General features: G+C 48.7%; 1 protein-coding gene across 3 annotated transcripts in view; it reads left to right on the forward strand.

Moving 5' to 3' along the window:
* The window catches only part of WBP1L (WW domain binding protein 1 like), a gene marked incomplete at both ends in the record, with an annotated part of 56,950 nt that extends 43,418 nt beyond the window's left edge, over positions 1–13,532 (forward strand). For 2 of the 3 annotated variants that reach the window (XM_079704017.1, XM_079704018.1), the window contains 3 exons: positions 2,762–2,864; positions 11,217–11,378; positions 12,796–13,532. In XM_079704017.1, coding sequence (XP_079560143.1) covers positions 2,762–2,864; positions 11,217–11,378; positions 12,796–13,532 — 1,002 coding nt within the window. Of the gene's footprint in view, positions 1–2,761; positions 2,865–11,216; positions 11,379–12,795 lie in introns of those variants that run through there. The other variant, XR_013810879.1, reaches the window with a different exon arrangement.
* Between the last annotated feature and the right edge of the window lie 468 nt (positions 13,533–14,000).

Raw genomic sequence — 14,000 nt, forward strand, 5'->3', positions numbered from 1 at the left:
TTGAGAGCTCAGAGAAGTTAAGTCATTTACCCAAGTTACACTGTAATAAGCATAGTGTGAGAACTGGGCTTTGAACCCAGATCTGACTGAATCTTTACCATTTGTATCTTGAGCTGCCTGGAGATCCTTGAAAGTCCTCTGGGTGACTTCCTCATACAGGGAAGGGTGGAAGAGCACCAAGCAACATTTGCACACCTCTGTTCTTTGCTTTGACTGAGAGGAGGCATAGGTTACAGGAGCTCTTGCATTGGCTCGAGGCTGCTGTCAAAGGGAATGGGAGGTGGTTAGGCTAATAAACCCTTTGGGTTTAAGGAGACATGAGTGAGCATCTTAACCAGCTCTAGGGCCATTGAGTAACTTGTCCAGAGTGCCGTTCCTCTGTAATGGCAGAGCTAGGGCCAAACACAAGGCTTCTGGATTTTCCTTTCATACCAGAAGGTCTCTTTCTCTGGAGGAGCTCATGACACTCACATCTCGCTACCTTCTTAATCCTTCACGTCTTCCTTGCTAAAGGTCCATGAACCCACATCTTGTCTTCTTTAACTGCCTACCTGCTTTCCTTCCTTCTGCAGCAGAAAATGACAGTTCCCATAACCAAGATCATCTCAGGTAACTTGGGGACTCTATTTGGGGGGAGGAAAGCAAGGGATGAGATACACTGGGTAAAAAGTATTTGAGGAACTGAGTTAAATGATGCTGCCACAGTCTGCTGTCCCTGGGAAAGTGGAGGCAGAGCAGGGAAAAAGAGTGGGGTTCTGTCTACACTGGGCTTCCCGCCTCGGGGGATGGGAGAGCCAAGAGAAAAGCTGACACCAGTAGGTCATGAGGATGCCACTTGTTTAGATTTCAGACACGTTCCATTTCATGCCTCACGGAGGACCAGTTGGCCCGCCCTGTGTTCCGAGCCTGGACCTCATCTGGTGAATTTTCTTGAGGCAGAAGTGTCCCTGGATTCTTTCATGTGTCAGGGTGTAGGCAGCACGGCCTCTTTTAGAAACTATGTGGACAGTTTGAACTGTGCTCTTGTGAGCCAGGCCAGAAGAATGGCATTTCAGGGCCTGGTAAACTTGGGAGAAACTTTTTGATGTTCTTGGGAAAGCAGTGTTTTACTCTGAAGTCAAGAGGGAGAGGGTGTGTTCTAGCAAAAGCAACGAACACAGATCTGCTTTCTCCACATGCATCAGGCCTCAGAGGAGACATCCCACTGGACAGCCACCTGCTAGGTGTGCCATTTTACTTATGGTAGACACAGGAAGGCAAAGATAGGAAGAACTCTGTTTGCAATACTATTGTGAAACCCTCATTGTCAGAGTCGACAAATGCCTTTCCCATGTTTCCTTCTTCCTAAACCCCTTTATACCAGGGTGTAAGACTCTTAAAGACCAGGAAACACCTGAGGATGTGGTGGAAATACTCACTGAGCCAGGGATCTGGGTTGTAGCCGTGCCTTTTCTTTTGTCCTCGTGGCTTCAGGTGCCCAGCGTCGCTGGAGTGCTTTGTTTGTACCCTTGGCCAAACAGACAGCGTAGTATAAAGCAAGACCCAGAGAACAGGAACCGACCCTGTGACTTGAGTTTCCACTGGCAGACGTCCGCCCGGATGTACACTGTGGGCAGGGTCAGCCTGAGTAGCAGCACATATAATACTGTGGTTTTAGTTTCTTTGCTGAGCAGGGTTTTTTCCCTTCCTAGCTCTGTGCCTCTTGAGGTTAGGGACAATTTCTTATTCATCGTTGTATCCCTCGTACCCAACCCAGTGCTTGGCACAAAGACCGTGTCCAGTCACTGCATGTGTTACTTCTTTAGAACAAAGAAATGTTGAAAGCCAGATCTTCTAGGTCTCATCAAATGCATTGTGACCCAGAGGACGTTTGAGGCTGAAGTTTAGGTCAGCTGGTGGGGTATTTCATATCTTAACTACGAAGCATAAAAAAAACCTTTCCACCTCCATCTCCATCCACCAGTGCTGTGAATAGAATTTGGCAAAATGCTAGATGGTTACTCAGCGGTGCCCTTTCTGTAGCTGTCCCTGACAAAGGGACAGTGTGAATCCTAGGTCCAGTCAAGATTATTAAGAGATCATTTGGTAAGCAAAAAAAGATCTAGCAAATTGAAATTGGACTAGGTCACCTGAGCAAGTCACCCCTTTTCTTAAGATTGAAAGAATTTTAGTAGCAAGATTTTTAGCCTTCTTTTGAATCACACTGTAATTAACCTTGGAGATACGTGTTTTGAAGGGAAGATGGACTGACTGACCAGATGCCAGTCCTAGAATACGTGCTGCCTTCATTATTCTGGGAACTTTCACAGAGAAACCGGATTTATTTAAAATATACAGCCTATTACAGGAGAATCACCACCTTCTTACTGGCTGAGTTTAGGACCAGAACGTGGAGTGTTTCTGCTTAGATATAAAGAAAGCAAGGAGAACTCTGCTCTTTACCAGTCGGCTTTGTATACTGAATCCTCTTCCCCCTTTAATAAACCATATTATTTTTCTTAAATCTGCTGTTGTTGTGTGGTTCTTTCTTTCTTTCTCTCTCTCTCTCTCTCTCTCTCTCTCTCCCTCTCTCCCTCCCTCCCTCCCTTTCTCTCTCTGTTTCTTTCTTTCTCTCTCTCTCTTTCTTTTCTTTCAATAAACATTGGTACAAACCGTTTTGGTGGAAGGTGGGCAGGCGATCAGTAAGAGGAGGATGAGAAGAAAAGTAGTGTTTAAAAGCTATAATTTAATATGCTACAGTGTTTTTTTTTATTTCTTTTAGGATAAGGAAACCTGCCTGGGTACCAACAATCAAAGCTACATCTGTGACACAGGACACTGCTGTGGACAGTCTCAGTGCTGCAACTACTACTATGAACTCTGGTGTAAGTCCTTGCCTGGGGATGTCTTGGCATCCCAGGGTCTCAGTTTCTGCCTCTGCTCATTGGGAAACCATAGGCTGATCAGCCCTTTTCTTATTCTCTTGGTGGCAGTGTTGGTGAGCAGAATCTGCTTCCAGGTTCTAGAAGCGATCTCTCTGTAGAGGAGGAGAGGTCTGGTGCTCTTCGGACACCACGCGCTAAAGACCAGAGAACATGGTCCTGAGCCTTCTTAAGAAGCCGTGGCTAGCAGGTCTGCTGCAGAATCTCCTGAATGGGGTTCTCTTTGATGCCCTCTCCAGGGTGTGCCGAGCAGTGACAACAACTTACATCCTCTCATGGGCCAGCCCATGTGCCTAGGCTCGCCATCTTTGCCAAGAGAGGTTTGCAGCAGCCAAGCTGCTGTGAATGCTGGGCTGCTCTCTGTGGATGGCTGTAATGCCATTTTCTTGTAAGAAGCACCAGGGCTTCCAGAATTCCCCAGAGATCATCAAGGGGCTGCCTCTGTTTCTGAGGGTCCCTCTCAAAGGGATAATCTTTTCCTAGGTCCTTGCCGACAGAGCCCTCCTGGAGAGAAGGAGTCTGGAGGTTCAGCCCCTTTTCTTCCTTCCCCAGATCACAAACTGAAGTGTCTAGAGGCTTCTCCAGTCTACCTAACCTGTTTACTGTCAGCTCAGTGCCATATGGAGACAGTCTTCGTCTTGTCACTGCTTGGTGGCAGCCAGGGCTGCTTGCACCCCTTCCAGAGTTGCACGAGGGTGGTGACATTGCCATGGCCTTCAGGGAGTGACCCAGGCTTGGAGAGTTCACTAAAGCCCTTTGTACTCTAATCTTCTTGGAACTCAGACGAGACACTGTAGGATGCTGGACAAAGAAGGGGAGGATGGGAGGGTCCTAAGGGCAGAGAGTTGCCAGGTGACCAGCATGCAGTGGTTCTCATAACTGTCTGTTGCTAGAGAAAACGGTAGGCTGTTTCCCCAGAGAATTCTAAGCCCCGCATCACTCCCTCCATTTGGAAACAAACTTTGTGCTTGCTGGTCAACCATGCCCTTACCATCACCACCATCTCTTCCCTTTTTCCCCTTCTCCTTTCTGATCTCCCCATTCCCCCCACATCAGTGATATGGTCAGAAAGCAGCTAGAAGGGCTATTGTTTGAAATGCAAAGGAAATAGACTCTTGGCTGGGAAGCCTCTCCCTCTAAATGCAAATGGATCTTGTAGCCAGTGGGAGTGGGTCCTACAAACAGAACCTCTCCTCACTCTTGTCCTTCCCTTTTGAGGATGGGCTCAGGGGTGGTTAAGGGCAGACTCCTCCCCAAGGAGAGAACAGGGTTCAAGATGTCCCCACCAGTCCTGCAAGTATTATATAAGCAGCAGCAAAGGCAGGCCTGGAGTTGTTGGTGCTATTTTAGAAGGGGTGGGGCTGAGGAACTCACTAGAGAAACACAAAGTGCCAGGCAGGTGGACAGTCTGTGTTTAAATGTTTCAAAATGCAGATAACCACAGGGCTCAAATTCTCCCTCCCACCCCTTGTTAAAACAAAAGTTGAAGCTGGGCTGCCAAAAAGCCACAGAGCTGCAGCTTGTTTTTCTGGGGCCTGGCCCAGGCGGCATCAGTTGCGGAAAGAATGGAGTTGCTCATGGCCCCCATCTCAGATTGACAGAGCCTCCTGGGCTGTTGGCAGAGCAGACTCAGTAGCCACCAGAATTGGGTCACCAAAGCCAGGGCTGGGGGTGGGGCGGCTGGGACAGGGAGACCCAGGTGGCAGGGTGGCAGGCAGTCTGGGAACCAGGCACTTCGTCCCGAGGGCCTGAAGAAAGCCAGGGGAAGATCTGCACAGTGGCTCATCACCTCTCCAGTTGTGGTCAGCCGGGGAAAGGAGAAGGCCAGACGGAGACCAGAGTCTGGACGGGGAGGAAAGACTCACTCCTGTACAAGTTGGCCCATGCTTTCCAAGCTCTGGGGGGACGGAGACTGTAAAAGCCAAACTTCCTCTTGTCTGTGCCCAGAAATGGCTTTTTGGTCAGAAGATGCCCAGTGAGTGTTCCGCCCCTCTCGGAATTCTTTGGTTTTCCTCCTTCTTAGGGGCCTGGCCTCGGCCTGATGTGTAGAGGAGGGAGGTTGAGCGTAGGAATGAGCCCTTTCAGTTCTCATCAGAACTGTGCTTTTTGCGCTTTGAACCCTGTTCCCTCTAATTACCTCTGAACTTTGCCTGAAATGTGAAAGTAATGGGCTTTGCATTATTCTTTTTGTCTCTTTCCTTTGGAAGGAAAAAATCTCAGCCAGGAAATCCTTGGCAGGGTTTTTGTCAAAGTACCTCTTTAACCATAGTTGCCTACAGGGAAGGCCTCACGGAAAAACAAATGCCATTTCTGCCAACCCTCATACCACTACTTAGCTGAATTTTCCTATGTGCTGAGGACTGTCTCACACACACACATACACACACAGAGCCCACTTTACACAGACACACAAGCACACACAGACCTTAAGCTTCAGCCAGCGCCCTTACTCCTGTGTCTTTTCAGTCTCTTGTAACGTTAAGCCAGGGGTCATTCCTGGGTCTGCATCAGTCCGGAAGTGAGGGTCCTGTTTACCACTGCCGTGGCTGAGGCTATAAGAACCTGGCCATTATTATTATTATCATCCCATGCATTTTCATGGCACTTGTACTTTCAGTCATCATTCAGTCATCTATTCAGCAAACTCTTATTCCAGTGGTTTCAGACTTTGGCAAGCATCTACATTTCCTGGAGGGCTTATTAAAGCACGGATTTCTGGGCCCAATCCCAGAGTTTTTGATTCAATAGGTCTGAGGTGGACCTGAGAATTTGCAATTCTAACAAGTTCCTACTGGATGCTGTGGCCTCTTCTGTGTTAAAGCGTGTGGGGAGACAGAATCCTTGCCATCAAGAGGGGAGTCTCTGAGCAGAGAGAGGAGATAAGACAATGTGCCTCACTAGTAATGCAAAGTAGAGAGTGGAGTGTACATGCCAGGACTGCGATGTATGTGCCAGGAGAGTTTGCTTTAGCTGGACAGGATTCAGGCAGGCTGCATGGAGGAGGTGGCATTTGAGGTAAGCCTTAAAGGGTGGATAGGATTTAAGCACATGGAGAAGGGTAGAATGACTTCCCAGGCTGAGGAATACCAAACACCATAGGTCAAGGCGTCATGGGAAAGAAGAGAGCATGCATCTCATTAACCTTTCCCCTGTGGCCATGGGGCTGGGCTGCGGGGCTCGCCCTGGGGAGATGAGGGTGCTGACGTGCATAGAACTCTGCTGTGTGCCTGGCACTCATTAAGGTCTTCACACACGTCAGCTCAGCCTGCCCCAAATACAACCGTGCCAGGTACACATATCCCGTTTCTCAGGACCAGGGGCGTTAAGTAGCCGGTCAGTTGGTCGCAGCTGAGTAGTGGGGTCAGTGTGCCTCACACAAAGCTACCCCCTTCCTGAACTCTTCAGTGCCAGGCTGGAAGGGTAGTGGGCGCAGGTCGTGAAAGGTCTCGAACGTGCATGCTTGAGTACTCTGCATACAGATATTAACTCGGTTATCCTCACAATGACCAAGTAGGCAGAAACCATTATTCTCCCCATTTTACAGATGAGGGAAGTAAAGACAAAATGATCAAGGTCACAAAGCTAGGAAATGAAACTTGTCCAGTCTTTCCGATGAAGTTGCAAGTCCTCTAAAGTCTTCATTTCCCAAATTCAGTCCTTTTTCCACAGCGGCAGTGTCAGGAGCTCCTGCTAAGAGCTATCAGGGGCCAGGGAGGTCGCCCACCATCCTGTGGGGTAGAAGGAGAGCTAGTTGACAGTACACTTTGGCTTCCTAATGAGGAATTTCCTGCCAGTTGGGGAGTGGTGTTTTCCCAAGTTTATAGTGAGCTCTGGGGCACATGACTCAGTTCCTACATTGGACTGTGATTGTTTTTAAAAACATGTTTTCCACTTTGCTTAGCATGACAAACGCGTCCCACCATGAGGTCACAGCTTTCAAAGGTCAGTGGGGAATGTAATCTGTGGGTAGGTGTGTGTTTGGGGAGGAGGGCATGCTTCTGTCTTTCTCTGTGTGGCTCTTTCAGTAGATTTTCCTTTTTAAAACTTTCCTCCTTGTTTGTGAAATCTAATGAAAAGATCAAAAGTTTGTACAACTCCATAGGTATTAGTCTGGACGGTCCCCCTTTTAAAGCTGATGGGACACGGCTTTGACTAGAATAGCTGCCAATAACATCCGTTTTGTGAGGGTCAAACCAAGAATGCCTTCTGTCTTCCCACATTAACTCCATCAAGTTGGACCAGTCCTTAGGGGCCTTTTCTGGACCTGTGCTAATGCCTCATTACCCCACTAGGCCCCTTCTGCTCCCAAGTTAGTTTTCTCCTAGTTTTGATCCACACTATCACTTTGTGGTACTATATTAGAAATGCAAAACTCAGTTCGAGATTTTATATCACGTCATATAAGTGGTACGTGGTAGGGAGAGTTTTTCTACCCATGATACCACATGAACAGAAGCAGCTGATGGAATTTCAGTAAACATGTGAGTTTTCTGGTGCTGTTCGATATAACTAGGGTAACTCTGCCAAGAGCATGCCTTCCACTTGTCTCATTTCTTCCCCCAGCCTCCTCCTACCCTGCCTCAGTTTTCCTTAAAAAAAAAAAAAAAGACCTCTTTCTATTATATTTCAGTTCAATAGAACTCAGGCTTTTTCTGGAATAAGGATTCTCTTAAGAATCTGATGAACATTTTAAATCCTTTCCCCCAGAAAAACCTATAAAGATACTGCATCAGTCAGGATAGGCGAGAGGTTATGCTCAGTAATAAACAAGTCCAAACTCCTAGTGGCCCTAAAATAGCAGGTTTATTACTCACACTATATGTCCATCACAGGTTGGATGAGAGCTTTGTTCCTACTTCTTTATCCCCTGGGGCCAGACTGACCCTGAAGTCACTGTCTGGAATGTTACGGCTTGCCGTGGCAGAAGGGAGACTAACAGAGGGTCTCACATCAGCAAGAAATGTTCTGGCCTCTAAGTGACATCTGTCACTTCCAGTCTCAATTTAATAGTTAGAAGCTGCCCCGAAGTGTCACAATCATAAGGGCGCCAGGAAGTTCAAGCCCGCCCACATGCCAGGAAGGGGGAGAACCAGAAATTTTTGGCCAACATAAAACCAGTGCCTGAGATTTTTCTTATTAAAAGCCTATTATAGGGTTTCCCTGGTGGTGCAGTGGTTGAGAATCCACCTGCCAATGCAGGGAACATGGGTTCGAGCCCTGGTCTGGGAAGATCCCACATGCTGCAGAGCGGCTAAGCCCGAGTGCCACAGCTACTGAGCCTGTGCTCTAGAGCCCACGAGCCACAACTACTGAGCCCATGTGCCACAGCTACTGAAGCCCGCACGCCTAGAGACTGCCCCACAGCAAGAGAAGCCACTGCAATGAGAAGCCCGCGCACTGCAGCGAAGAGTAGCCCCTGCTTGCTGCAACTAAAAAGAAAGCCCACGCGCAGCAGCAAAGACCCAACGCAGCAGAAAATAAATAAATAACTATTTTTTTTAAGCCCATCATAATATAGCTGAGAGGTTTTGCCTTAGATCATATATATTGCAGCATTAAGGTTAAAAGTTAATTTACCTTTAGGTAAGAATCAATTGAAAAAATGACTTGGGAGGTAAAAAATTGTAGAGTTTGGTGCTGATTGTCTCATGGGAGAATGTACTTTGAAAATTATAAAGTAACACAGAAGTATAAAGGATTGTGAGATGATGCTGGGTAGTATAAAAAAGTGGTTAACCCAGAATCTTTTAGACTTGACTCTAAAATACGCTTGGAGCCAGGCTCTTCAGCAGAATGCATTGTGCTTATTTGTGCCACTTCCTTCGGGTGTGACCCCACCCCAGGAGGCTGGGAGCTGAACAGATCATAGGGGCTGGAGGAGATGTTACAGGACCGCAGCGGGAAGCCAGTTCACTCCCAGAGCTCCTTTCTGGCCTCAAAACCATTCCCTGAGGGCTCCTCTTACAGTGTCCAGTCTCCAGTTGGCAAGCATTGGAAGGAGAGAAGTGCAAGTTAAGTTAAGCAAATGTCAGCAGCGACTCCGGGAAGGACCACAAGGGAGACTTCTGACTTCAACTTACATTTATGCACTCTGGTTAGGAATGGGCTTTTTCTGTCTGCTGATGGGAAATGGGGAAGAGATTCTCTGCCCATTGTCCTCCACCTGCTCTCCCATTGCTAGACTTCAGCAGAAGGTTCAGTTGAACACCGACATGTGCTGAAAACACAAAGGTGTTACACAGTGGTGTTGCCAGCCTGCCAGGGCTGGAAGGCTGTGCTGCTATCCTGCCTTACCCCATAGGGGTGGCTCTGTGGGGAGATTCAGCCCAGACACCCCTGGGGGACAGAAGGAAACACCCTGGGTGTTGCTAGAGGCCACACCCTAAATGTCAGTGGGATCTTTGAGAATATTGTGTTCTGGTACAAACAGGAAAAAAAATCGGGCTTATTCATTTACAAATCTGTTTGCTGGGAGAGGGAAGGCTTTTTTTTTTTTTTTTTTAAATGAAATGAACTCATTCTGACAAGAGATGTAGAAATACTTAACACATTGTAAACAAATTTATAATTACAAAGCAGACAATAAAAAATATACATAACGTTTGTAATGGGAAAAACTTGAAGTTCTTCAGGAATAGAGAACAATGAAGTTCTTCAGCAATAGAGAACAAATGAAAAATAATATAATCTATTCTCATTTAATAAAAACTCACCTTAAAATTATTCCTCAGAATTATTTTTTTATTGAGAAAAAATATTCTTTTTATTTCAAAGAAGTACTTGTTCATCTTATCGGCAATAAGCAAAAAACAAAGCTGGTACCAGAAAATCTACTGTCCTATTGTCCAGGAATAACCTCATGACTAACTTCCTGATCATCCCTCTGGACATTTATATATACTTTTTTCTTAAGCAAAAATTGGGGTCATATTTTATGCTGTTTCATAATCTTTTTTTTTCATTTAATATTAGAAGCATCTTTATATGTCAAATATAGTATTCTGGGAATAATTTTTTAATGATTCATATCATTTCATTGTATGAAGACATTCCCAGAGGAATTTTAAAACCTATTCAGAAATATGTTAATTTTTTTAAAGCCAGCAAAAATAAAATTAGTCACAGATATTTTTAAGTTTTAACTTACTTTGTTTCCAGTTTTATAATTTGAAAGAAGAAAAATAATTGGGAGAAGAAAATTAAAATTTCTTCTCATAATCCCACGACTTAAAATGTCACTATTTTTTCCTTCCAGTCTTTTTTCCCTCTCTATCTCTCTCTCTATTTTTTAAAGCAAAATTGCTCATTCATTAAAAAAAAAAAAATTAGAAGCCTTTTCTGTACACGTGTGAAGATTGAAGAGGGAGTCTTATACTGGAGTTTGCTAGGGTTCTCTGAGTATGATCCAAGAGAACACAGTGGGAAATGAGAAGAAACAATCTGCCTGGGGAAGAGGGCGGTAGGCTTCTCCCCTGTTCCTTTACCCTTCTCTGGAGCCAGGAGGAAGAAAGGGAGGCCGCTGATGGTCCCGAGTCTAATGCAGCAGCAGGCCAAAGCGAGGTGGGAGTGGATTGTTTGTGATGGTGGGAGATGGAATTGTACCGGATTATGACAAGATCAGAGGAAGTTGTTTACACTCTCCAGGGAAGAAATGGGCCTGAGGAAATTAGAATTTTTCCACCTCTAACTTCAGTGACTCTTGTATGATGGAGGCGACATGGTAGAGAAAAAAATTTTATCAGGTAGCCCCTCCGAGGCCCCCAGCAACCACTCATCTGCTGAGATGTGGGGATTCTGAGGGGCTCTTCACTCTAGGTGGGGAGCCTGGGAGCCGTCCTTGTGGGCCTGAGCAGGGCTGGAGTGGGGAGGTGGGCACCAAGAGAGGCTGAAGCATTTTCTCAGGGATCTCTTAAGATAGGAAGGGCACATTGTCCTAAAAGGGAAGCATACTTAAATGCCCCCCAAACCTAAGATATGGGAGGACCAGCAGTGCTGCACAGATGCCTCAGCATTCTTCCCTTCCCCCAGGAGCCCTGGAGGCGCCCCGGAGTGAGTGACCTCTTTTACGGTCACCATTCTTACATTTCTGCCCTCTTCCGCCCCACGTGTCTTTCACTCTGGTACCAACATGAAAATTGATCACAGGTTCTAAATGTACCTTCACCAGGCAAGGGCCAACAGTGCCAGCTTCGACCAGGCGTGCAGTGTCCCTGGGCCTCCTTGTGCCGAGAGCAGCCCCTCCAGCTGGCATTCATGGTGTGCCCACGCCTCTCTGTCTCGCCTCCCTGCCCCCAGGGTTCTGGCTCGTGTGGACCATCATCATCATCCTGAGCTGCTGCTGCGTGTGCCACCACCGCCGAGCCAAGCACCGCCTTCAGGCCCAACAGCGGCAACATGAAATCAACCTGATCGCCTACCGGGAAGCCCACAATTACTCAGCGCTGCCATTTTATTTCAGTACGTACACCAGACCCCACCCTCAGGGCCCAGTACCCATAGACTGTGGGCACAGGAGGTTGGCCTCCTTGTCCCGCACAGAGCAGGGTCTCACAAGTGTGGGAACAAGGGGATGCGCACCTTTAGCGCCGAGGAGCCAGTGCTGTGGGTGCAGCCCCTGGCAGCCACTGGGCCGTTCCAGTCCACACCAGCGGGGTTCTATCTACACCTCTGCTCCTTTAGTTTAGGCAGATTTTTTTAGGCCGGTGGCTGTATGATGTATGATGTGAATGAATTGAGATTTAGAGGTCAGTGGCCTGAAATCCCCCCGTTTTGCTTCCTGCCATGTGATACGCTTGAGCAGAGGCTGCTACAAAAGGGGCAGCGGTGGGGGGTAGCATTGGGACTTCTTGAGAACCAAGAAACTCGGTGACTCACTGAAGGGCACACTCACCTGACTTCCCTGGGGTTCCTTTTTTTTTTTTTTTTCTCCATGCTGTGGGATCTTAGTTTCCTGACCAGGAATTGAACCCGGGCTCTTGTCAGTGAGAACGCCAAGTCCTAACCACTGGACCACCAGGGAAGCCCCTCCCTGGGGTTCCTTACACTGATCTCTCGAGTGGTCGGTGGAGGCCCAGAAGTTCAGCCTGTCCAAAGCCATTCTGCTGTGTGTTCTACAGACTAAAGTAGTCATAAATTTGGAATTCCACACCTAGAAGAGTTAAGTGCTTAGCACAGTGCCTGGCATATAGTAAGTGCTCAATAAATGCTAGCAATTACTGTTATAATTAGATCATCTGTGCCTCAAAGCAAAAGATAACTCCCCTGGCATGTTCTTAACAAGCCTTGATGACAGGCCCCTCACCCTTTACTGGTAAGCCACCCGCTCTCGACGCGAATCAGGATGAGGTTTGGTGTGTATTTCCAGACCACCTCCTGCCACGCTAGGGTGAGAGGCAACACAGTTTTCCAGCCTCCCAGAAAAAGGCTCTCTTCATGATACACATCTGGAAACTCTTAACTTAGGGTCCCTGACCCTGAGGCCTATGGGATGCAGATGGAGGACACCGTCTGAGCTAGAAACATGAGACTTGCGTGCATGTGGAAAACAGGTCCCTTCCAGGCAGAGCTCTCTTGGCCATTCACCACATTTGCTGAACCCTCTGCCTTAACTCCAGACAAGCAGAAGTCCTTGCCTGTGAAGCAGCTTTAGGGGCTCTCAGATTTCCAGAAGCTACAATCTGTCACTCCCAATCTGCCCCCCTTTCTCTGCAAAGTCGTTCACAGCCCTGTGCCCCGCCTGCACCTGAGAGAGCTGTAGTCGTCCCTCGGTGGGTATGCTGGGGGTGGGACGAGACATATGCTTAGTGCGAGCCTGCAGTCTGTCCTAGAACAATTGCCAGTGCAGTAATTTCTCCTCCCTACCTCCCCATTTTAGGGTTTTTGCCAAACTATTTACTACCTCCTTATGAGGAAGTGGTGAACCGACCTCCAACTCCTCCCCCACCATACAGTGCCTTCCAGCTCCAGCAGCAGCTGCCTGCACAGTGTGGCCCTACAGGCGGCAGCCCCCTGGGCGCTGACCCCACCAGGGGCTCCCAGGGGGCTCAGAGCAGCCCCTTGTCCGGGCCCAGCAGAAGCAGCACGCGACCCCCGAGCATCGCTGACCCTGAGCCCTCCGACGTGCCAGCAGACCCAGCAGCCACCAAAGCCCCCGGGATGGAGCCCAGCGGCTCTGTGGCCGGCCTGGGGGAGGTGGACCCTGGGGCCTTCCTGGACAAGGAGTCCGAATGTAAGGAGGAGCTGCTGAAAGAGTACAGCTCCGAGCAGGGCGGCGCCCTCCCTGACAGCAAAGACAAGACGCCCGGCAGACGTCGCCGCTTCACAGGTGACTCGGGCATCGAGGTGTGTGTGTGCAACCGGGGCCACCATGATGACGACCTCAAAGAGTTCAACGCGCTCATCGACGATGCTCTGGACGGGCCCCTGGACTTCTGCGACAGCTGCCACGTGCGGCCCCCTGGTGACGAGGAGGAAGGGCTCTGCCAGCCCTCCGAGGAGCAGGCCCGGGAGCCCGGGCACCCCCACCTGCCGCGGCTGCCTGCCTGCCTGCTGCTGAACACCATCAACGAGCAGGACTCCCCAAACTCCCAGAGCAGCAGCTCCCCCAGCTAGAGCAGGCCCTGCCTGCGCCCGAGAACTTGGCGACGCAACCAGGGTAGGGGAGAACCGTGAGAGAAGCATTAAGTGACTGTGTTCCTTTTTTTTTTTTTTTTTTCCCCCTCTGCTCCTGCGTTTTCCTGCATCTCAAGGTACAGTTTGGGGTGTGGGTGCCTCTCCCCCCATAGATACAGTGTCACGGAGGGCCGAGAAGTTGTCCTGTGACTCATTCCTCATACCCCACCCCGTCCCCCCTTACCTCTTTTCAAGTCACGTGTCACTACCTGCTTGGGTCAGAGAGATGTGCGTTTCAGAAGCCCCCAAGGAGGGGATGAGACTGTGCCCTGAGGTGACTCTTGGTGATGGAGTGGATTCATGTTCTGGTGTGAGTTGATGAGAACTTCGCCGCGTCTCAGTCTGAGAGAGGTGGCAGGTCTCAGCCCTGGGTGAAGCCCCAGTGGTCCGGGGATTGTCGCCCCTCGC

Source organism: Hyperoodon ampullatus (assembly GCF_949752795.1).
Source record: "Hyperoodon ampullatus genome assembly, chromosome: 1".
NCBI lineage: Eukaryota > Metazoa > Chordata > Mammalia > Artiodactyla > Ziphiidae > Hyperoodon > Hyperoodon ampullatus.